General features: G+C 43.7%; 1 protein-coding gene across 20 annotated transcripts in view; it reads right to left on the reverse strand.

The window, feature by feature from the left end:
• Nucleotides 1–18,262, reverse strand: part of CEP164 (centrosomal protein 164) — an 81,335-nt gene extending 63,073 nt beyond the window's left edge. For 19 of the 20 annotated variants that reach the window (XM_019647485.1, XM_019647481.1, XM_019647484.1 and 16 more), the window contains exons 1-3: nucleotides 18,156–18,262; nucleotides 10,443–10,571; nucleotides 3,790–3,901 (exon numbers count right to left, since the gene is read on the reverse strand). In XM_019647485.1, coding sequence (XP_019503030.1) covers nucleotides 3,790–3,901; nucleotides 10,443–10,524 — 194 coding nt within the window. In that variant the 5' untranslated portion in view covers nucleotides 10,525–10,571; nucleotides 18,156–18,262. The remainder of the gene's footprint in view (nucleotides 1–3,789; nucleotides 3,902–10,442; nucleotides 10,572–18,155) is intronic. The other variant, XM_019647474.1, reaches the window with a different exon arrangement.
• Between the last annotated feature and the right edge of the window lie 6,857 nt (nucleotides 18,263–25,119).

Here is a 25,119-nt window from a genome sequence, read left to right on the forward strand (position 1 = left end):
GGAAGAGCACAATGATAATACCAACATGGGCCAGTGAAGCAACGTCCTCCACAACTAGACTGAAGAACAAAAGGACAGCAACTTGTCTGCTCCCCTTCCCTGATTCCCCAACGCTGTTCCCCTACCCCAATTCTCCAATAAAATCTGAAAAAAAATTCTTTAAGAAACAGGTGGGTTAAACAGCAAATTTGACACAGAAAATGAAATAAATAGTACTAAATTGGAAATAATACCAAAGAAATTATCCAGAATGTAGCATGCAAGATAAAATGATTTTAAAAATATGAAATAGAAGTTAAGAGACATAGAGGATACAAAAAGAAGGTCCAATATATTTTTAGTAAGAGTTCCAGAGAGGAAAAGTGATAATAGTTGAGAATTTTCCAAACTTGAAGAGAGACATGAGTCCTCAGAGTAAGAAAGCACTCCAAATCCTGAACACAGTATTTAAAAATAAATCCATACTTAGATACACTGTAGTGAAATTACAGAACACCAAAGTTAAAAACAAAATAATAAAACAACCAGAGGGGAAAAACCTGATTGTCTACAACGGAACAACAAATGAGACCAAGAAAGCATGTCTTATTTGCAAAACCAGAAGTCAGAAGATAATGGTACATAATATTGTCAAAAGGCTGTTCATATTCAACAAACAATTCTATACTCACCTAAACTATCATTTAAGAGTGAGACCAAAAAAAAAAGAGTGAGACCTTTTAGTTAAAATGCTAAACACATTTAGCATGCTTGATATAAAGGACATTTATAGAGCCCTGTATCCAAAAAATGAGAGATGACATTCTTTCAAGCACGCATTGAACATTTTCATAAATAGTATCTCTTACTGAGTCACAAGTCACAATTTGTAACAAAGAATAAATATAATGAATAAAAAAAATTGGAAATCAGTAATAAAAAAAATACCCAAACTCTATCTACCTCATCCCCTTCAAACTATTATTTTGGAGCAAAGATACTTAACAAAATTTTAGAAAATCAAATCAAATAATATATAATTATGACCAAGCAGACTTTATCTTAGGAATGTAAAGTCAGTTTAACATTTGAAAATCAATCAATATAATTATTAACAGACCAAAATAGAAAAATCATATGATCCTGTCAACAGATGCAGAAAAAAAATTTGATAAAAATCCAACATCCATTTCTGATTTAAACTCTCAACAAGCTACGAATAGAAGGGGACTTCCTCATCCTGACAAAGGGCTTTTACAAAAATGTACAGCTAATGTTGTACTTACTGGTGAAAGGCTGAATGCTTTTCCCTAAAAACCAAGGCAAAAATGTCCATTGTCACCATGTCTATTCAATTATACTAGAGGTCTTAGTTAGAGCAGAAAGACAAGAAGTAGAAATAAAAGGTACCCAAATTAGAAAGGAAGAAGTTAAAATGTCTTTAATCCCAGAAGATATGATCATCTGTGTAGGACATCCTATGGGATCTACAAAAAAGCTACTAGAACTAACATAAGTGAGTTTAGCAAGGCTGCAAGATCAATATACAAAAACCAATTTTATTTCTGCATAAAAAACAATTAGAAATTAAAATTTTTTAAATACCATATGCATAAACATGAAAACTATGAAATATTAGGAATAAATCTGACAAAATATGGACAAAAGGTATACTAAAAACTACAAAACATTTCTTAGAGATTTTAAAGAAAACCTGAATAAAAAGATAGACCCTGTTCATGGGTTGGAAGACTCAATATTGCTTTAGATGTCAATTCTCCCCAAACTGATTTATAGATTCAAAGCTATCCCAATCAAAATCCTAACAGGATTTTTTTAGAAAATGGCAAGCCAATTGTAAAATTCATATGGAAATAAAGGACCTGTACTACAACTTTGAAAATGGAAAGTTGCAGGATTTACCCTAAATGATTTCAAGATTTATAATAAAACTACAATAATCATAACAGTATGACACTGGTACAAAGGTAGACAAACAGATAAATGGAAAAGAGCAGAGAATCCAGAAATAGACCCACACATAATGGTCAATTTGGGAAAATATCTAAATACCCTTCAATAAAACTGGTTAACTAAATCAGGACTTTTTAAAAATTATGGTACATCTACATATGGAAAACACGCAGCTGATAAAAAAATGAGGTAGACCTTCACACACTGAAGTACAAGAGCAATGTATACAGTATAACGCTTATGTTAAAAAACAAAACATGTGTGTGGGGTGTGTATGTCTGTGTGTTTTAAAGGTATGGAGAAATTACCAGTTACACACTCTTGGGATTGGGAGTCAGGGTAAAAGATGACATGTATACATGCATTTTAATCACTTTTATTCTTTTAAAAAGTGAGACATACTTCATGTTCTCCTTACAGGATGTGGGAGTGTCAGCCACCACTAGCAGGTACGTGAAGTCAGATGGCACGAACCTGGCACACAGCTGGCCATAACCAATGAGTTTCCTTCCTTCATTCACTTTTTTTTTTAACATCATTGTAGCCATTTACTTATTGAGTATGTGTACATTAAGGTGTTACTATACTGATTACATTCTTCATGTGGCTTTTAATTAAAAAATGTATCCAAAAGGAAAACAACACAGATATATACAAAGTTAAAAACACAGAGAAAAAAAGATAGAGATTATTAGATAAGGCAAATGTGGCTATAGGATGGATACTAAACACAAAACAGAAACCATTATCCCACAAACACAACCATGAGTTCTCAGCAACTGGAATACTGTGTACAGTGCTGACGGATTTACTACAAGAAAGATGTCATGAAACTGGAGAAGGTTCAAAGAAAGGCAGCTACAAAGATCAAGGCAACAGAGAGCCTGCCATGTGAGGAGAAGCTAAAAGGATTAAAATTCTTCAGTGGAGATAAGTAAGGCTACAATTGCAGTCATTTTGAAGTATGGCCAACACATTAAATGCATGGGTAAGAACAGGATAATTACACCTTGCACACAAAATTGCACAATACCAACATAAGAGAGGACACCCCCCCCCACCCCCCACCCCACCCTGCAAAGACATCTGGGACTAGTTTGGGACAAGCATAGGGAAATCCCATGCTATAGAAGGAAGTAAACTAATGGCACTCACTTTAGGAAGACAGCTTGGAGAGAGAGTTCTGTGCATGCGATGAAGAAAACAGCAGACATGCAGAACAGAGAAAACAGCATCGCCAAGAGAGGAAGAGGACACAGCAGCTGCTGTGACTTTTTGCTTCCCCACCTCAGCCAGTCTATTTCCTCACCTGTTTCCCTGAGATAACCTGAGGAAGTCTCTGCTCCCCCAGTCCAGAATTCAAACTGAAAATATGAACGAATCCACCAATATGAACCTATTCATGAAGAGATTACTCAAATTCAGGAATGGGCTGCCAAAGAAGATAAAACCCTTGCCAGTCTGTGTAGCCTCACCATAAACCTCTTTAGCACCAGCATCTATTTTGGACACTATCATCATTCTCAATATCAGTCGGCAAGGAATTACGACACCTCCTGAGTGTGTCCAAAACAGATGCTGGTGCTAGAAGACCTGACCCAGGGCAGCAGCTCCTGGGACCCCGGGTGTAAGTGGTGAACCCCTCATAGGGACCATCAAGTGGGCGTATGCTCAGGCCCAAAGCATCAGGCAGCCCAGCAGAAGAATGGCCCATTGCTATTCCCAACTCTGTGCAGGACAGGCTTTGAAAGGTGGCTGGTTAAAGCTGATCTCCAGTGCCAGGCTCCCTCCACCTCTGACAGGCCACGTCAGTGGGCCGCCCCCGTGCTAACTTACCACGGTTTCCACTCCTCAGGCAGGGAGGCCACAATGCCCTCCCGCGCAAGCCACATCAGTTCTGGTTCCTTGACGGGATCAATTCCAATCTCTCTGGCAAATTGAAGAACTTCTGCAAAGACAGCCAGGAGGGTAGAAGAGTAAGAGAGGTGGAGAAGTGGATGAAAAGAAAAATGTATCACAATCAACCTGCGAAATAATAAGAAATATATATGCTGGTTTCTGCCACTAGTTCCTGTTAATATTTGGTCTTTGACCCCAGTTCCTGAAAGAGCTTCTAAAGCCCTTGTAATTTCCTGAGTAGTAGGAACATTCTTGTTCCAATGAGGTGGCTCTTGGTGGTTCCCATAGGGCTCCTGGATGAGGGCTGGCCACCAGAAAAAGGCCACAATTAGAAGCTTGGAACTTTCAGGATCTCTCCCCATTCTCTGGAGAGGGAAGACGGGCTGGAAAATGAGGTAATTGATCAGGTCTGCATGACGACACCTCCATAAAAATCCCTAAACTATGGTGTTCACAGAGCTTACAGGCTGGTGACACAGCCACGACCCGGGGGATGGTGTACTCCAACTCCACGGGGACAGAAGCTCCTGCACTTGGGACCCTCTCAGTCCTCATCCTACGGATCTCTTCACCTGGATGTTCACCTGTATACTTTATCATACCCTTTATTATATAATAAGCTGGTAAATATAAGTGTTTCCCTGAGTTCTATCACTTGTTCTAGCAATTTATCGAACCTGAGGATGGCTTCGTGGGAACTGTGGTGGATAGCTGGTTAGTCAGAGGTACCGGGGACAGACTGGGACTTGAGACCAGGGACAGCCTGGGCCTCTGAAGTGCGGGCAGTCTTGTGGGACTGAACCCTTAACTTGTGGGATCTAATGCTAACCCCACACAGATAATGTCAGAACTGAATTGAATTATAGGACATCCATCTGGTGTCAGAGAATTGGTTGGTATGGGAAAAAAATCCACACATCTGGTTTCAGAATTACTGAGTGTGAGAGTAAAGGAAAGACAGGGTTTCTTCCCAAAAACTGTTCTACTCGGCCTTACTTTCAAAATTTTCTTCAGTGAGCAGGTATTACTTCTATGTAATAAATATAATTTTCTTAAATTAATTATAAATGGTATACCTGAATCAAGGCATGCTACTGCTGTACTCCAAGAACATATTCTGAAGCCAAGGATCACAAATGCCAAAAAAATAAGACCAAGACTTTAGTGTGGCAGGGGCCTCAGGGAAAATCCCAACAGCCACAGCTAGAACCATCGTGAATGAGGGCAGCCTTACCAGGACACAAGTTCTCCCAAGATCTGCAAAATCTTAGTGCAAAAGTGCTTGTCACTCAATCAAAAAGCATGTACTGAACAACTACCGAAGACTTGCGTACAAGCTAAGTGATAGGTGCTAACCGGGGGGGGGGGGGGGGGGGGGGGTGCACTGTCCCATGGGAGCAGAGAGAACGCAGTGACTTACTCTGTCAGAGTTGAGAAAGTGGGGTGATACTCGGGCAGTATCTTCCCCTCTCACTACACCCTCTCATGAAGAGAGTTGTTTCTTTTTCAATTTTGCTATATATTGGGTTGTCAGAAAAGTCATGATGCATTTTTGCCACGAAAACATAGAAAAAATATGTCATGACTTTTCTGACAACCCAATATTATAGGCTCTAATACTTGTGTTGTCCTCTTTTGGAATCAAGCATTCAGAAATGCTCTTTTGGGCCGGCCAAGTGGCTCAGTTGGTTAACAGCTCGCTCAAGAGTGCGAGCTCTGAGCAACAAGGGCACCAGTTCGATTCCCAGCCCAAGCTGAGCTGCTGCTGAGCTGCCAACAAGTAGTAGCATGGCTCAGCCAAAAAAAAAAACCCTATCTCACCTAGAAGAGAAAAGATAGATGCAGAGCCCCTAGGATTAACAAAATAAATTCCCAAGGTGCATGAATGCTTAAGCTGATAATAACCCAGGCTAGAGAAGCATCACTAACATGGGTCACCTCAATGAAGTATTTAGAGGTTGACATACCTGTGAACCAGGAAAGAAAAATCACTTTTCAAAGGACCAGCTGGAATTTTGCTAGCCAAGGGTGAATTTATTCATTGATTTCACAAATATTTTTGGAATGCCTCCTATTTACCAGTTATCATGTGCCATGAATAAGAGAGAAATGGTCCCTATCCTTATAAGCTTACATTCTAGTAAAAGAAACAGCCAGTAAAGAAGTAAACAGATAAATATACAATGAATTTAAGCTTCTAATAAACGTAACCAAGGAAGTAAACGAGGTATGAAATAGAGAATGTCAAGTTGGAGGAAGCACTCCTTTAGAAAGAGTCAAGGAAAACTTCTCAGAATGGTGACACAACTGAAACGTGTAGGAAAGGAGCCAGCTATGCACAGCACTGAGGAAAGAGCATTTAGAGAGAAGAGCAGTTACAAAGGGCCTGTGGCAAGAAGCAGCTTGACCCATCTGGGGACTATCAGAAAGGCCCTGTGACTGGTACAGCGAGCAAGGGAGAAAGTGGCACTGGATAAGCCAGGCCAGGTGGCAGGGCCAGGTCATGCAGAGCCCTGCACACCCCACTAAGGGTAGTATGCCAAGAATAAGGGAAGAGTTTAATAATCAGAGCCCTGATATGATCTGCTTTACACTGTAAGAAGAACACTCTTGTGCTAAGTGGAGCAGACTGGAGAAGGGTGAGAGCATAAGCAGGGAGGCTAAGTAGGAAGCTACTAAGAGCCCAGGAAGGGGCCGGCCAAGTGGCGCATTGGTTAAGAGCTGGCTTGGGACGCCAGAGGGCCCTGGTTCAGATCCCACATATGAGGGCCAGTGACACTGCCCTCCACAGCTAAGATGCTGAACAACAGCTCAACCTGGAGCTGGGCTGCCGTGAGTCGCCGGCGGCGGCGTAGGCTGCAGCCCCTGCTGCAGTGGGTTGCCATTGGCTACCGTGTGTGGTGGCAGCCAGCGTGAGCGGCCAGCAGCCGGTGGGAGCTGCCAAGAGCTGCCGTGAGAGGCCATCCAGAGACCGGTGATCTATCTGCCTCACCCGGGAAGAGCGCAATGATGGGCCAACTTGGGCCAGTGAAGCGACGTCCTCCACAACTAGACTGAAGAACAAAAGGACAGCAACTTGTCTGTTCCCCTTCTCCCAATTCCCCAGCGCTGTTCCCTATCCCCAACTCCCCAATAAAATCTTAAAAAAAAAAAAAAAAAAGAGTCCAGGAAGAGAATTGTGGTTTGAGCTTAGGATGTCCAAACTTGAACTGAGCAGAAGACAGTTTTTATCAAGATAAAATATTTCAGAAACTGAGCAAGAAATGTATAAAACCTACATGAAAAAAACTTTGAGTCACTCCTAAGAAACAAAAAACAGACGCAAATAGAAAGGAATACAATGTTCTTGGCTAGGAAGACTTAGCCAATAAAGATGTCACTCCCCTCTAGGTTCATTCATAAATTCAACACAATTTTTTCCAAGACACTAACAGTTCCCACATATAGAGCCCTCTCTAAAACTGGACAAGGTGATTCCAAAGTTCATGGGGAGATAAAACAAACAAGATAACCAAGAAAACTTCGAAGAAAACAGCAATGAGGGCACTTCAGTCCTACTAGATATTAGGATTTATCACTGAGCCTCAGTAATTAAGAGCACGGCACTAGCGTATGAACAGACAGTCAGATGGAAGAGAAGAGAAAGCAGACCCAAATGTACACAGGCAGCACCCATTCAGTGGGGGAAAGATGAGCTATTTCATGAATGGTTGGGGACAAGCCTAGAGGAAAACACGAGAGAAGTATTTATACTTGGAGTAGGGGAGGCTTTACTTAAGATACTAAATTGAGGCCATATGAGAATGGACTGATAAATTTAACACAAAAATATAAAATTTCACACAGCTAAGAATTTCTTGATGACTCCTGTCTCCACTGAGAGCCTGGTCGCCTGCCTACAGCTCTGGGCCTTCAAACTGGACTATGAGAGCATGGAGCAGGACATCACAGCACCACTGTTTTGACCTGAAAGTTGGCTTGGAACAGCTGGTGCAAAATGCCACCTTCCGCTGCATCTTGGCCACCCTGCTGGCTGTGGGCAACTTCCTCAGTGGCTCCCAGAGCAGCGGCTTTGAGCTGAGCTACCTGGAGAAGGTAGCAGCGGTGATGGACACACAGCGCCGGACACACTGCTATACTATCTCTGCTTCTTGGTGCTCCAGACTCAGCCTGATTTTTCCAACCTCTACTCAGAAAGCCCCCCACCCCCGACCCGCTGTGCCACGGTGGGCTTTGAGCAGCTGACTGAGAATCTGGGGCAGCTGGAGCACCGGAGCTGGGCAGCAGAGTTTGGTCAAGCATGAGCTGGCCCGAGCCCGCCTCACCCACTTCCTGTCCCAGTGTGCCTGCTGTGGTGCCATGCTATGGGTCGTGCACCACCGTGTCTGCACAGGTTCCATGCCTTCCTGCTGTACCTGGGGTACACAGCACAGGCAGTCCATGAAGCGTGCATCATGCAGCTCTGCCACACGCTGCAGGAGTTTGCCCAGGAGGACCGGACTTGCCGGAAATGGGTGCTTCAGCAGCAGCAGGCCACATACTGTGAGCACAAGACTCGGGGACACATGATCAGTGAAACAGAGAAGTCCTCAGAGTGGCTGGGGAAGCCCTCAGCAACCCATCCATCCCAGTGGCCATGGGTAGTGGGCCGGGCCAGGGTGATGCAGATAATCACGCCAGCATGATGAGTCTGCTGACCAGAGGACAACACACTCAGTTGCCGCAGCAAAGGCCTGGTCCAGGCAGCTCCCCAGTCATGCCCAGAGAAGTGGGGCCCTCCACTGCACTCCCAGAAGAACTCCCAGGCTCCAGTTTATCCAGAGACCCTTCAGATGAGATCATGGACCTGCTGGTGTAGTCAGGGACCAAGAGCAATCCTCGTGCCTTAACAATCTTTGAGAGGGACCTTGAAGAGCAGGCTCAGAGAAGACCTGTTGCAGGCACTGGGACTGAGAGAGGTCCCTGCCTGGAGGTGTGAAGGTGCTGCCTCCAGGATACCTATCTGGGCCCAGTCTGTATGCATGAGCCTACAGCGCAGCAGTTCTCAACCTGTGGGTCGCGACCCCTTTGGGGGTCAAACGACCCTTTCCCAGGGGTCGCCGGGTACTCGTATGTGGGCGTATCTGCAAGTGGGCCTAGAGACAGATAGAGGAGCGGTGTCTCGGTTCCTAAGACCATCGAAAATATGTGTTTTCCGATGGTCTTAGGCGACCCCTGTTAAGGTTGAGAACCGCTGCTATAGAGTGAGTGAGGAGGAACCAGGGCAGAATTCTGGGCATCTTCTCAACCCTGGGGCCACTCTGTGCCCAGTGCCCAGTGCTTTGAGCAGTATTCGCTGTGTGTACCTGTGTGTGCATGCATATGTGTGTGTGTGTGTGTCTGTGTGTGTCTGTGTGTGTGTCTGTGTGTGCATGTATGAGTTCCCTGAACACATAGAGTATAATGAAGTTTTCTTAGCCAATCGAAAGAAAATTAAAAATTTCTACATGGTAAACAAACAAAAATCCTATGCTAGAAGCAAAGTCCAGGGTTTAATGCTGGATCCATGGACTCCTGAGGGTGCAAGAGTTCTTCCCCACTCTCTAGCAGGCCCACAAACCCTCTGAATTATAAACAAAATGTGTATGTCCAGGTCTGTAACTCATGAGAATTTCAAAACAACCTTCACCCTCCAAAATAGCATAGTGCTTCAAAGTGCATGCCCTGGAGTAAGAATATCTAGGTATGAATCCTAGCTGTACTGCGTAGCAGAACTGTGTGACTGCAGGGAAGTTAACCTTTCTGTGCCTTGGTTTCCTCATATGTAAAATGGGAATAATAGCACCTAACTCACGAGTTGCTATAAAGGCTGAAACAGAAATACATGTAGAGTTCTTACTACAGACAATGGCACATAGTAACACGGAATAAATTTTGTTATTATTGTCGTTAATAATGTTGTTGGGCCGGCCGAGTGGCTCAGTTGGTTAAGAGCTCGCTCAAGAGTACAAGATCTGAGCAACAGCGGTTCGAGTCCCAGCCCAAGCTGAGCTGCTACTGAGCTGCCAACAGGTGGCAGGATGGCTCAGCTAAAATAAATAAATAAATAAATAAATAAATAAATAAATAAATAATGTTGTTGTTTTTTTTAAAAAGGCTTTAGTTTGTTCTTAAGAAATTGGGTTTCCCCTGGCCTCAATATATGCTGTATTTCATAATGCCCCCTACTATATTTTCATTTAAAATTAATCATTGATCTAACCCAAGGTCAGCACACTTTTTCTGTAAAGGGCCAGACAGTAAACATTTTAGGCTTTGTGGGTCATACAGCTTCTGTCACAACTACTTAACACTACCCTTGCAGCATGAAAGCTGCCATAGATAATAATACATGAACAAATAAGCATGGCTGTTATCTAATAAAACTTTATTTACAAAAACAAGCAACATGCCAGGTTAGGCCTATGGGCTATTGTTCACCAACCCTGATCTAACCCAAATATACCAAGCAGCTCTATGCACGTACCATACTTTGCATTGGAAGAACAAAAATGAGTCCGAGATAATTCCTGCTCTCAAAGAACTATTACAATATACCCCAGGCCTCTTACCTTGCTCACTGGGGATGTAATTCTCATCATAATCTTCCTCTAGAACCAGCTGGTCTCCTATACGGATGGGTCTTCCGGCCATGATTGGTCTGGGCTTGAATGCCTAGATCCCAGAGACCCCCCACCCACCTACCCAGAGAGAAAATCAGTGACCCAGCTGAGAAGAGGAAAAATTGGAGCTGGGTCATGGACCACCTGGGTCTGACCAGACCCGTAAGCCAACTTAGCCAGGGATTTTCCAGATGCCAGGGAAAGTGGAGGGTAGGGCCAATAGCTCAGAACTCAGGCCTTCCGGGCTCTGGGCCCTGCAGAGTTCCCTGAGACACATCTCCCAAAGGCATACTGGACATTCAGTGGACCACAAAAGATCTGAAAACCCAGCTCTCTCAAGAGTTTGACTTCCTATCCCCATCAAATGGGAGAAATAATTAACAGTACAGGACACCCAGCTAGAAAACCCTAGTGACTGAAATAACTAGCAGTCCCCCAACCCCGCCGCCCATATACGAACATACCCCAGTGTGCTCACACTGCCTCCATATGTATCCCTATCTGCATGTCCCTATTTACATTCAACAACGCCCCCAGGGAGCTCACATTCTAGTGGAGGTAGTATATACAACCTCCACAGTAGTACAAGGCGGAAGGGAAAAACATCCTGCTCTGAAAGTACTGAAGGATGAAGAAAGGCTTTGTCAAGGAGCTGGGTACCAAAGGCTGACAAGAGTTCTGATAGTGGAGATAGCTATTCCAGGCAGAGGGGACATCACGTGCAGAGAGGTGTTGTGGAGTCCTGGATACCAGCATGGATGGCAGGGACTGGGGTGGGAAGCCAGGTCAGAGTCTGGTTATGGAGAGCCTTGTACAAGACCATGCTAAAGAGCCTCAACTCTGCCCTGTGGCAAAGGGGATCACTGAGGGCTTTAGTGAAAGAAAATGACACAAAGTAGCCTTTTTTTTAAAGATGAAACTCTGGCAGGAGTGGCATGGCTGGATTGGAGAAATGAGACTGGTGTCAGGGAAACCACTGAGGAGGCTGCCACCCAGATGAAAGATGATGAGGATTTAAATAGGGCAGAACCGCTGGCCAAGTGGCATGTTGGTTCAGAGTTGGGTTGGGAGTGCGAGTTCTGAGCAGCAGGGCCCCGGTTCAGATGCCACATGAGGGCCAGTGACGCTGCGCCCTCTACAGCTAAGATGGTGAACAACAGCTCGACCTGGAGCTGGGCTGCCATGAGTTGCCGGCAACAGCGTAGGCTGCAGTGGGGCTACAGTGGGTTGCTGTAAGCTACCGCTGAGTGGCTGGCAGCCAGCGTGAGCTGCCAAGAGCCGCTGTGAGCGGCCATCCAGTGGCCAGCGACTGATCTGCCTCGCCCGGGAAGAGCACAATGATGGTGCCAACATGGGCCAGTGAAGCAACGTCCTCCACAACTAGACTGAAGAACAAAAGGACAGCAACTTGTCTGTTCCCCTTCCCCAATAAAATCTTTAAAAAATAAAAAAATAAAAATAAATAAAACAGGGCAGAAGCAGTGGAAATGGAAAAGTAGGGACAAATATGAGGGATGCTGTGATGTTAGGTTTAATAGGACTAGGACGTGGGGAGAAAGAGTATAGAGGAGTCCAACTTGAATCCAAGGTTTCTAGCTCCAGGGATGGGGCAGCACCAAATTCTTCAACTGACAAGCTGGTGCAGTTCTAGAATTGCTCCTCCCTTCCTATCCCTACTCCTGCAACTACCTCAGGACCCCCAGGTAACACCCTCCCCTATGGCAGCTCCCATGCTGAAGCCCGATGATACAGAGACAAGTCGCCCTGTAAAGGGTGCCGTAGACTGCTCTGTTCAGAGTATGTCCCACAACTAAGGAGGCATCAGCCACCCCTGTGTAACCAACAGGAGTCCAGAGGAACAGGTCCTGACCTCTCCTGCAGCCACCTCTTCAGAAGCTGTCACTGTTCCACCTGGAACGGCGAGCACGACACAGCCCTCTGAAAGCAGGGCAAGTCAGCAGAAAAAACTTGTCATCAAAAGGAGGTCGGGACATGGCCTGCAATGACTGCTCAGGAAATGGCCAGATCTGATGACTCTGAATCTGTTCCAAGGCTCCTAGAGAGGGACCCTAAAAAATGGCGAAGGATCTATGAAAGACCACTACTGTGGTCCTCTCTGCTCCCTGACAGCTGAGAGATGAGCAAGGGAGGGGTCTTGCCTTAGGACTCCCAAGAGATGGTTCCCTCTGTCAGTCCAATGGACCCAAGGGAGCCAGACTTTGCTGCCTCTCATTCCTATCATGACACCTCCAAGCAGTAACGTGGAGCAGCGCCTCAGTAAGAAAGGCTAAAGGAAAAGGCAGCCCGCCCTGCAGCACACACACCCAAGTGGGAATCTGCTCCCTCCCCTAAGAACCCACAACCCCCATGGACATAATGCTCGAGCCTCTGCACACACAGTCAGAGATCAGTAAGGCCACCAACTCCGTAAAAACAGAGAAGAAAAGAGCCAGGAACCAGGGCAGTGGATGTGGCCCACTGCCTCGTGGCTTAAGGAGTCCCCGGCATCTTTAATCCTCTTAGTTGGGGAGGAGAGGTAAAGAGAAGGGAAAGGAATCCCTGGGGAGGGAGGAATCAATATCAGCCTGAACATCAGGGTGGACATTATTCAATCCAACAGGCAGTGATCTATACAAGGCATTGTATCTACTATCTCAGAGAATCTGAGAAATTCTGCATTTGAGAAATGTTACCTATCCCCAGACACATCCCATCTCCAAAAGCACGGGGCAGGTAAAATCTGTCCTCGTGGGGCGGCCTGTTAGCTCAGGTGGTTAGAGCGCAGTGCTCATAACACCAAGGTTGCCGGTTCGAGCCCCACATGGGCCACTGAGTTGCGCCCTCCACAACTAGATTAAAGACAGCTACTTGACTTGGAGCTGATGGGTCCTGGAAAATCACAGTTCCCCAATAAAATTTCTAAAAAAAAAGACTGATTTTCTGTCCTCGTGGCAACGAGCCTGATTAGCTATATACATAATTATCTATGTTTAACTATTTAAAGGTTAGGAAGAGCCTGGAAAATCTGAATTCATGGATCACTCAAATGTCATACAAATCTTCTGTCAGAAAAAAACTAAAATATGGGTAGGCTACATTCTACCTTCTCTCCTCGCCTTGCCTGGCTTCCAAAAAGATGTGGGCTAGGACAGCGCCAAACGGGCAGGAACTGGAGGAATGAGGGAAGTGTGGGAAGATAAATCATATTTGTTTAATGGCTACTAGAGCTCACTTACTCATTTGAGAACTTGTATTGACCTAAGTTTATTTATTTGGGGGCACTAGAGATGCGATGGTGATTAAAAAGATTCCGCTGCTACTCCCCTGGAGCTACAGTCTAGTGAGGGACGGTGGCAAACCAAAGAGTGACAGATAAATGTATAATTATAAAGGAGGTGAGCGCTCTGGAGGAAATGAGCTTGATTTAGATGAAGCCTATGCTGAGAACTGAAGGACGAGGAGGTATTCACTAGACAGGCAGAGGAGGAAAAGTGCAAAGGCACTTCAACAAGAAGAAGTGAGGATAATAATCTCTGCCTAGCTGAGAGGATGAGGTGAGATGATGTGCACAAAGCAAGAAGCAGCATGGTTAGAGATGAGGCTGGGGAGGTGGGTGGAAGCCAGGTCATACCGAGAGCTTCGCCTTTAAAATAAGAGCTGAGGGCCGGCCAAGTGGCTCAGTTGGTTAAGAGCTCGCTCAAGAGTGTGAGCTCTGAGCAACAGCGGTTCGAGTCCCAGCCCGAGCTGAGCAGCCGCTGAGCTGCCCAACAGGTGGCAGGATGGCTCAGCTAAAAAAATAATAAATAAAAAAATAAAATAAAATAAGAGCTGAAAGCCAGGAAAGGGTTTTTCTAGATAGAAATTTTAATAAGATCTCTCTGGCAGCCACTGGGAATACGGACTGCAATGGAGGCCAGATTAGAAGGAAGAAAATCATAGAGATTAAGTAGGAAACCGTGAGCTAGACTAAGTGAGAGATAATGATAACCTGGGGTACAATGATAACAGAAGAGAAGATGTCTAAGAAAGCAGCCCTGAGATCTGCTATGGCAAATACATGGCACATGTCCTAACATTTCCCTCCAAACCTGAAACTGTGAGGGACATCACTAGTCAATCACAGCACTCTAGACATGGCTTCAATGTTATACACTACGTAGCACTTGCCAACAGATCACATGAAACCTGATAAGATCTACTTGTCACCAGGCCTGAAACCCTCTATGAGCCATAACAGTTTTAGGGGAGGGGTCATCCAATTGCACTTATCCATCTCCTGCCAATCCGAGAATCTAACAAACAAACAAACAAAAAAAGTGGCTTAAACACCTCCTCCAGGAAGCCCTCCCTGGCTAACCTTAGCCTCTCCCATCCACACATAACCTCCTCAGCAGTGAGCAGTTTTCATGTGTTCATAGGAATATGACTCTTAATATTGCTTTTTTCATGGGAATGTGTTCCACCTCTCCTGTTAAACCACAAACGTATGAGGGCCATGCCTCCTCCCTCCTCTGCATTTTCTGACCAAGCCCAACATAAGGTATGTAAACTAGAGGCTCTGTCTCTGCTATAAACCACTAACACAGAACCAAAGAATCTCAAGAGCCAGGAAAGCCAGAAAAGCTTTGATCTAAACGCCCCTCCGATGCCAAATGTTTCCTCTCTATACTTCAAATGACAGACAGCATAGTGGTCGAAGTACCAGCTTTGGGGCCCAAAACACCTGGATTCAAACCCCAGCTCTCTCGCTTACCAGTTGTATGACCTCAGGCAAATTAGGCAAGGTCCTTCACCACTCTATACCTCTTGCGTATAATGGAAACAATCATGATAATCTACATCAAAAGGTTATTTGAGGATGAAATGAGATACTTCTTGTAAAGTACCTAGCATAGTCCCTGGAACACAATACATGTTAAACAAATTTAGCAGTATTACTGATGTTATTGCCAATTCCACAGTTAGATCATTCTTAACTATGAAAAGGTCTTTCCCATAGTAAGCCAAAATTCAGTTTCTAAGAAATTTCCTCCCATTTGCCTGTTCTGCCCTCTGGACCTACAGAGAGAACCCAATGCTTCAAGCTAAGTACAGTAATACCTTGGTTTGCGAGCATAATTCGTTCCGGAAACAAACTACTTGTATTGCAAGACATCGTTTGTTTACCAAGTTAAAATGTATTAGAAATGCTTGCTCGTCTTGCAGAACACTCGCAAACCAAGTTACTCGCAATCCAAGGTTTTACTGTACTCCCTGCATTCAAAATATGCCACTGTTCCCCAATCCCTCAATATTGTGGTTTCCTTCCTATAAAGACTGATTTGTCAGCATAGCCAGAATGTTTTGAACACCTGAACACTAATCGAGCATATACACGCATATGCTTAATTAGGGTTCCCTGCATATTTATTCCTTTCTCCCTGTTTGAACAATTATAAAGAAAGATCATGGGGCGGGAGGGGGGGAGATTTACTGGAGAAGGATTTAGGGAGAAGGTGGAAGACATTAGAGTTGATTATGTAGCAGTAATGAACACAGATTTTGGAGCATTCTTGGCTTTAATCCCAGCTCCACCACTTATCTGCTGGACAAGCTGCCTCAGTTTCCTCATCTGTAAAATGAGGATAATAACAATATCTATCTCAAAGGGTAGTGAGAGTTATGATTCAATACATGTAAAACACTTAAAGTAAAATCTCATTAAATGTCAGTTGTTGTTATTACTATTCACATTTTTAAAGGGCTTATTCTACGTTGTTCAAGAGGACAAATCCAGTGCCCGGGAATAGAAGTTAGGACATTCAGACATTCAATAAGCAGTTATTGAACACCTACCATGGGTCAGGCACTGTGCTGTTATGGCTACAAACCTGATTACACATGGGCTTGAACTCCAGCTCAGCCTAGTCGGAAAGCCAAACACATGAACACACAATTATATGTTGAGCATATTAAGGGAAGTAACAGAAAATACAACAGGATACAAAAGTAAGAGCAACTAATCTCACTTTGGAAGATCAGGGTATGTATCACAGAGTAGAGGACTACTGAAGATAAATCTTGAAGGACAAGCAGAAGTTCACCAGGATAAGGGAGGAAGGGAATTTAAGGGCAGAAGAAACAGCAAGCACAAAGGCAAAGAGGGAGGAAAGAATATAGTGGATGCAGAGAATTAAATTATGACAATAAAAAAAGCTTATATTCCCTGAACACTTCCCATGTTCCAAGAACTGTACTAATGCTTTATACACATCATCTCACCTCATCATCTCAGCTAGGTAGAGATTATTATCCCCAGTTTTCAAATAAGGAAATTGAGGCTCAGCAAGGCTAAAAAAATTTTTTTGCCCACGGTTTCAGTAAATGGCACAGAGAGCACGCACATGCCCACATCTATGTGACTCCAAAGCCGGAGCTCTAACCACTCTGACATGACCAGAAGTGTAAGGGACAATGGGAGGGGTGGCAGAAGAGAGATCTACAGTGGAAGGCAAGGAGCACATTATAAAGGGCTGTAGCCTGCAGGTGGTGAGGTGTCATCATGGGATTTCACATAATTAAGACAGCTGAGCTGTGTTAGAACTAATCACAGGGCAAGCACAGAGGCAGAGGGATCACTGAGGAAGTTATCCTAAAAGCACAGGCAAGCAATTATGAACTAAACTAGTCGCTGTGAGAATGGAAAGGAAGAACTAGATTCTATGGGTATTAGGTGCAGAACAACCGGACCTGGTGTCTACAGCTAGTGAGAGAGAGGGAGGCAGGAAATCACAGCACTTTAGCCAGTATCCTGTTCACTGTTATCTGTTCATTTCTACGCCTTGCGCCTTGCCAACAGACCCACCTACTATCCTGCTGAGAATATAGGAAATACCCAACAAATGTTTGCTGTGTACATTAGATGAATGAATTCCAGGTGCAGACTTGACTAAGTGAATGGTGAAGTCCTTCACTAAGGCAGGGACTACAGATGCGGGGGAGAGGGGCCGGGAAGCAGGAAGGCTGGAGAAGTGTGCGGTTGGGGATGATCATTAACAGGTCTGAGCTCAGGGAAAGTCTAGCTGGAGCTGCAGTTTGGGGAGTCACCTTTTAAATAGATGGCAACTGAACCGCTGGGTGAAATCACCCAGAGCTGGCTGTGATGAGTAGAAGGGAAGGGCCTTCAGAGGCAGCTGAGGAGGGCTGAGTTAGAAGAACCAGGACAGCGGATCTAGGTGAAGCTAGATTGTAATCAATGCAAGGAAAGTTAAAAATAAAAACTAAAACGTTCTAATTCTCCCAGCTGCTCAAAAGACGGCAAAGGGTCTGGCTAACCCTAAATTCGAACCCGAGGAAAGCTTCCCTAGGAGAGGTATTCAGGCAAGTTTCGAAGGCCAGGCCTTACCCACTAAGAACAGGGCAAATAAACGGGCGCTCCAGCTCCAGCAAGCTGACGTTGCCCAGTGCCCGCACTCACTCCCTCGCCAGTACCCGGGCCCAGGGCCCCTTCTGCTACTCGGAGAGCTTTTTGGATAGATGCACAGTTGTCCAGCCGCTCCTTTTTCACTTCTTTCAGTTCCCGCCCACACTCGTTGCATACACCGATCGTTGGCCGAGAGTGCGCGACTCTCCCGCTTCCCTCCTTTCCCCGCCACCCAACCCCTCCCTCGAGGACGTCCTCACCTGTCCCCAACCGTGGGAAACTCTGGGCGAGGGCTCCCGCCTCTGCGTAGCTTCCTTACCACCCCAGCTCCCCGCTTCTAGGGACGCCGGGGTGTTGCCCTGCAGAGGCCAACAACCGCTTCCGGAGAGGGTACCAACCTAGCAACTGACAGTCCCGCCTCTACCCGGTGTCAATAGGTCGCTTAATGAGAGCTCTGGGATTGGATTGGTTAGCAATCCCGTCAGATCACGGAGGAGTTATGTACGTTTTCCGTTGCACAATGGGAGTTGTAGTCCAAGGTAGTGGATGGGGGTCCGCAAACGGTTAAAAGAGAGCTCTGAATTTAGAAATGAGGGGATTTTCTTCTCGGGCAAGAAGGGAACAGTCACAGTACTTATAATAAAGTGCATTAACTAAGGCAGTTTATTGCTCACCATTTTTTAGTAGTGTGGTTAATATCAGATAAATAATACACTAATTATCAATAATCAACCCACTGAGCCTTTAATAAACAAAAGAAATGTGAATGTAAAGTAATGGAGAACCCCCACCAAGAAAAAACAAAAACAAAAACAAAAAACAAACGAACAAAAACAGGCTCCCCTGTGCTCTAATTAAATCCATGATCAGGAGTCAAGAGACTAGTTTCTATTCTCCGTGTTTTCATCAGAGCACGGGGCCCAGTTTGCATATCTGCAAGATGGGGATAATAATATCTGTCAAAACAATTTCAAAGAGTCTGTTTAAGAAGAATAAAAGTGACACAATGTGTAGCGTCTTCACATGCCCTGTCTGGCAGAAGTGTTGCTAATAATTGATATAATTCCAAAGAGCTTTAGTTTTGCTTACACAGAGGGCAAATCTTCTTTTCTCTCATACGTTCTCAACCTCCTGGAGAAATTAAGAGTGGCAAAGACGGCTCTGACGTTACATCAATGGGAAAACTGGGGAACAGGAAAAAAGAGATGCTACTAGCTGAAAAGGAGAATGGAGCACCTGGGGAAGCTCCTGATAAGTTCCAGGAAATGGATCTGGCTCCTACTAACTCCTGAATCTAGTCCCAGAGCCACTCAGGGCTGATCCCAGAATGAGCAAATCAGATTGCTGTTCCTGTAGATTCCAAACCAGATGTCCAGAATGTAGTCCTCATTCTGTAGTCTAACTTCAGATCTTCCTCTGGCAGTTCTGCCTATACTTTCTTCCTTCAGCCTGCAGATGACAGAGCATTGCTCCCCCTTCTTCTCCATGCTCTTTAAAAGTCTCACAGAGAGGCCAAAGGGACCAGACTGGGAAGGGACTCACTGCTCACCACTTCATCCATCACAGAACTTGCATAAAACAGGGATTCAAAAAACCATTTGTAGACTTGGTCCCTATGTCCAAGAATTTGCAATTAATCTGGTTGACTTTAATAGCTATCAAAATTCTTAACTTTTGGCCCTTAACATGGGTCCCTTGCTCTCTGACAGCAAGACCTAATAAAATAAGGGTCACTATGGGTTTAATGGGATTATCTCACACAAATAAGCAATTTGCATTTTATCAGGTTTCCCTATGGGTTTGTACTCGGAAATACAAACCAATTTTTAAATGCCCTTAGGCAAACATAATTAAGAAAGCCAGTCTTTGAGAGGAAATAACAAAAATGACACTCCAGTTGATGTACCAGTAATATGCCCAATGAATGTGGAATTTCACACATTGCAGGTTATCTTCTGCAGCCAGGGATGAACATTTAGGGGTGATTTTTCAAAAAAGAGGGAGAAAAAAAAACAAGTTGGTCCCAAACTTTATGCCCTATCCCCAGGTCAGAAATTCCACTGTTAAACCATTTCTTCTTTTTTCATACTATTTACTTGTAATATATAGAAAATCACCTACACAATAAGAAAGAAAAACAATCATTAATTTTACCATTAAAAATTATATAAAGATGTGAAGTGTTCCTTCTACACTTTCAATCCACCTTATTTAAAATAACAAACTATCCTTCAATCTCCCTTCTCTTTTTTTTTCTTCTTAAAGAAAGATTTTTTTTTTAATTGGGGAATTGGGGGAGGGGAACAGCATTGGAGAATAGGGGAAGGGGAACAGACAAGTTGCTGTCCTTTGTTCTTCAGTCTAGTTGTGGAGGACGTTGCTTCACTGGCCCATGTTGGTATGATCATTGCGCTCTTCCCGGGTGAGGCAGTTGCTCACTGGCCATTGGACGGCAGCTCACAGCAAGCAGCTCGTGAAAGCTCACGCCCGCTGCTGGCCAGCCCCACTGCAGCCTACGCCGTTGCAGGTGACTCACAGGAGCCCAGCTCCAGGTGGAGCTGTTGTTCACCATCTTGGCTGTAGAGGGTTCAGCGTCACTGGCCCTCACGTGGGATCCAAACCGGGGCCCTGCTGCTCAGAGTTGGCATCCCAAGCCAACTCCTAACCAACGCACCACTCAGTTGGCCCTCTGCTTAATTTTCCCCCATAGCACATATCACTGTCTGAAATACCGGTACTATATATTTTATTTCTTTATTATCTCTCTCCCTGTATTAGAATGTAAGCTGCATAAGGACAGGAATTTTGTCCACTTTGTTTACTGCTGTATCCACAGTGCCTAAAACAGTGCTTAGCATGTAGTAGGCACTCAATAGACATTTACTGAATAAATGAATGGATTAATGAGCAAATGAAGGAAGGAATGAATCCCACACTTGAGAGAAAAATCACTGTTGACATTTTGGTTCCTATCTACCAGACATTTTAATGCTTATGCAGATGTAAACTTATATACATACATGTATGAGTCTGACAATTAAGTTCGCAAACTTGCCACTGTGCTCTTACATTGGCAGCACTGTACAAACAGCTTAGTAAGGTTTCACAACTTTGGTATATCAGTGTCTCACAGCTGTGTTCATGTCAACATGTGGCAGTGTCTTGCTGAGTGGCATTCATGATTGTTGTGTGTTTTTGTGTGCCATCGCAACAATGTCTGAGCTTGAATTAGAGCAATAAACAAACATTAAATTTCTTATTAAACTTGGCAAGAGTGGAAGTGAAATCTGGGACATGTTAGTCCAAGTTTATGGTGATAATGCCATGAAGAAAACGGCAGTGTACAAATGGATGAAATATATTTCTGAGGGGAGAGAACACGTCACTGATGAAGAGAAGTCAGGGCTCCCAGTAACGAGCAGAACTGATGTAAATATTGCAAAAATTCATTGAATTGTGCATCAGAATCATTGGCTGACTGTGAGAAGCATGCAGACCAAGTAAACATCAATAGAGAAACAGTTAGGAAAATCTTAACTGAAAATCTTGGCATGAGAAAGATGTGTGCAAAAATGGTCCTGAAGGAGCTCACCGATGAACAAAAGCAAAGGAGAGTCGAAGTTTGCCAAGACCTTTTGGAGAGGCAAGACGATGTTTTTGGGTCATGTTATCACTGGTGATTAAACAAGGGTGTACCAATACGACCCTGAAACAAAGCATCAAAGTGTACAGTGGAAGTCAGCCAATTCTCCACGACCAAAAAAGTTCCATCAGTCCAAATCAAAAGTCAGAATGATGTTGCTAACCTTTTTTGATATCAGAGGGATTATTCATTATGAATTTGTACCAAGTGGACAGTTAACCAAATTTACTATTTGGGAGTGCTGAAAAGTCTGCATGAAAAAGTTAGATGAGGGCTGGCCGAGTGGTGCATTGGTTAAGAGTTAGCTTGGGACACCAGCTCTGAGCAGCAAGGCCCAGGTTCAGATCCCACATGAGGGCCAGTGACGCTGCGCCCTCTACAGCTAAGATGGTGAATAACAGCTCGACCTGGAGCTGGGCTTCCGTGAGTCACCGGTGGTGGCGTAGGCTGCAGTGGAGCTACAGTAGGCTCTGGTAAGCTACCGTGAGCGGCCCGCAGCCAACGTGAGCTGCCAAGAGCCGCCATGAGCCTCCGTGATTGGCCGTCCAGTGGCCAGGGAGCGACTCCCTCAGCCAGGAAGAGCGCAATGATAATACCAACATGGGCCAGTGAAGCGACATCCTCCACAATTAGACTGAAGAACAAAAGGACAGCAACTTATCTGTTCCTCTTCCCCAATTTCCCAATGCTGTTCCCCTCCCCCAATTCCCCAAAAAAATCTTTTAAAAAAATAAAATAAAATAAAATAAAAAAGTTAGACGAAAACAACCTGAACTTTTTGCCAACAATTCATGGCTCTTGCATCACAACAATGCACCAGCTCACACGGCACTGTCTGTGAGGGAGTTTTTAGCCAGTAAACAAATAACTGTATTGGAACACCCTCCCTACTCACCTGATCTTGCCCCCAATGACTTCTTTCTTTACCTGAAAACAAAAGGAATATTGAAAGGAAGACACTTTGATGACGTTAAGGACATCAAAGGTAATAAGATGACAGTTCTGATAACCATTCCAGAAAAAGAGTTCCAAAATTGCTTTGAAGGGTGGACTAGGCACTGGCATCAGTGCATAGCTTCCCAAGGGGAGTACTTCGAAGGTGATCACAGTGATATTCAGCAATGAGGTATATAGCACTTTTTCTAGGATGAGTCCTCGAACGTAATTGTCAGACATCATATATGTACATTTTAAATTTTATAGAAATGAAATCATAATGTACATATTGTTCTACAATGTGCTTTTTTTTATTTAGCATGTCATAAACATCTTCCAAGACGAGTTCATCAGAAGTTACTCCATTCTTTATAGGTTATGTAGGATTCCATTGATTGAATGTCTCATTCCCCACTGATAATCATTTATTTTGTTTCCAAAGTTTTGATATTGTACACAATGCTGTTATTTTTGTTAATTAAGATCCTAGAATTGACAAAGAATTTACATTTTTTTACATTCTAATTGACATTGCCAAATTTCTCTCTAAAAATGAAATTATTTGCAGTCCAACCAACACCAAATATTACCAATATGAGAAGCAAAAAAAAAATAATGATGATCGTATCTAAATGTTTTTTGTTTGTTTTTTATTGGGGAACTGTGTGTCCTTCCAGGACCCATCAGCTCCAAATCGAGCAGTTGTCTCAATCTAGTTGTGGAGGGCGCCGCTCAGCGGCCCATGTGGGGATCGAACCCACAACCTTGGTGTTGTGAGTACTGCACTCCAACCAATTGAGCTAACCGGCCACCCCTAAATATTGTTTTAATTGTATTCTTTCATTATTAATGAAGTTGAAATTTTTTTCATATGTTTATTTGCCATTTGAATTTCTTCTATTAATTACCTGTTCACATTCTTTGTTCATTTTTCTACCATCTTGTTAGGGAGGGGGCAGTTATTGACTTGTAGAACCTCCTTGTATATTATAGACATTTACTTTTTGTCTCTCTATTTGTGTGACAAATGTTTTCTCCTAGTCTGTGACTTATCTTTTAACTTTGTCAATGTCATTTTTGTCAGAAGTTGTAGTGGTAATAACACTAATAGCTAACTTTTATTGAGCATTTACAATATGCCAGACACTGTTCTTTGTAATTTACATGGTGTATCTCATTTAATTCATACATTATGAGGTATGTACTATTGTTGTCCCTTTATACAAATGAGAAAATTGAGACACAGAAAGGATAAGTAACTAGGCTGGGCTCTCTCAGATACTAAGTGGCAGAACCAGAGTTGGAATACTGGAGTTAAGCTTGTCTGTGTAAAAAAATATATACCTTCTGAGTTTTGTTAGAGAGACCTTTTTCAACATAAGATTATTAAAATATTCTTCTATTTGTTTCTGTAGTTTTATTTTTCATGTAAAGCTCTTTGATCTATCTGGAGTTTATTTTTAGACGAAATAGGGATTTTCTTTTCTTCCAAATAGATACCCAAAAAATTGTCCCAACAACAGTTATTGAATAATGTATTTCCCTCTGATATGAATGCCAGCTTTATCATATACAAGATTCCCATACATACACTGAACTCTTGATTTTTATTTTTTAACTTGTGTATAATCACCTTATTGATTAGGATTTTCTATCAATATCATATAACCTGCAAATAATGATTCCTTTGTTTTCTAATATTTATAGCACTTGTTCCATTTTCTCTTCTTGAGTTAGGTAGACAGTATGTGGAATAACATCAATGATGTCCTTCCCTTTCCTGAGCCTGACTTTGATGGGAATAGCTTTAGCCTGTTACTATTATGTTTCCTATGATTTTCTGTTACTTATTTAAGAAGTTTCCCCTTAGTTTTTTTTATCAGAATGACTACTGAATTTTAACAACAGCTTGCAACATTTGATAAATAATATGTTGATATAATTATATAGCTTTTTTTCCTTGAAGCTATTAGAGCTCTAAAGCTTTTTGTCTTAAGCTTTTACCAGTTAATAAACAGATACTTCTTGGAGTGATAACACTTTAAAGCTGACAACAGCCATTTACCCTTAGTCTGACTGACAGCACAGAAATCAGGAGGGTCTCAAAGATTCACAGCATCTGGGAGGGAGGGAGAGCATCAAAGGCACTGAAAGATTCTAGCGGGAAAAGACCTGACTGGCTCTCATCTAGCCACAGATTACAGACTCCAGTGCTCATGGAAATCCCATCCATTCTTTAAGGCTCAGATTAAATACCACCTCCTTCCACTGAGTCTTCCCAAATCCTCTAGATGTTCCCAAAACCCCTACTCCTTAGTGCCGAATCATTTTGTATGGTGCATGTGCATTTTATTTCTCTCTATAGCCCTAGTGCCTGGCAGAATGCCTGGCATACAGTGGGTGCTCAATAAATGCAGAATGAAGGACTGACAGAATGCGAGGTCTGCCTACACTCTACCCTGACGGTCCTTCCCACCCTGCCAGGGCCAATGCAACCTTGCCCGCCAGGGGCCTGCAGAGAGGACTCCTTCTCAGCAGAGGGCATCCCAGACCCCTCACCAGCCCCGGAAGCTGGGCTGCCTGTTCTGGGAAGACTACACTTCCCAGAGATCCCAGGGAACAGCGAAAACCCTTGGCTTTGACAG

This window comes from Hipposideros armiger, unplaced genomic scaffold, assembly GCF_001890085.2.
Source record: "Hipposideros armiger isolate ML-2016 unplaced genomic scaffold, ASM189008v1 scaffold_111, whole genome shotgun sequence".
Lineage (NCBI taxonomy): Eukaryota > Metazoa > Chordata > Mammalia > Chiroptera > Hipposideridae > Hipposideros > Hipposideros armiger.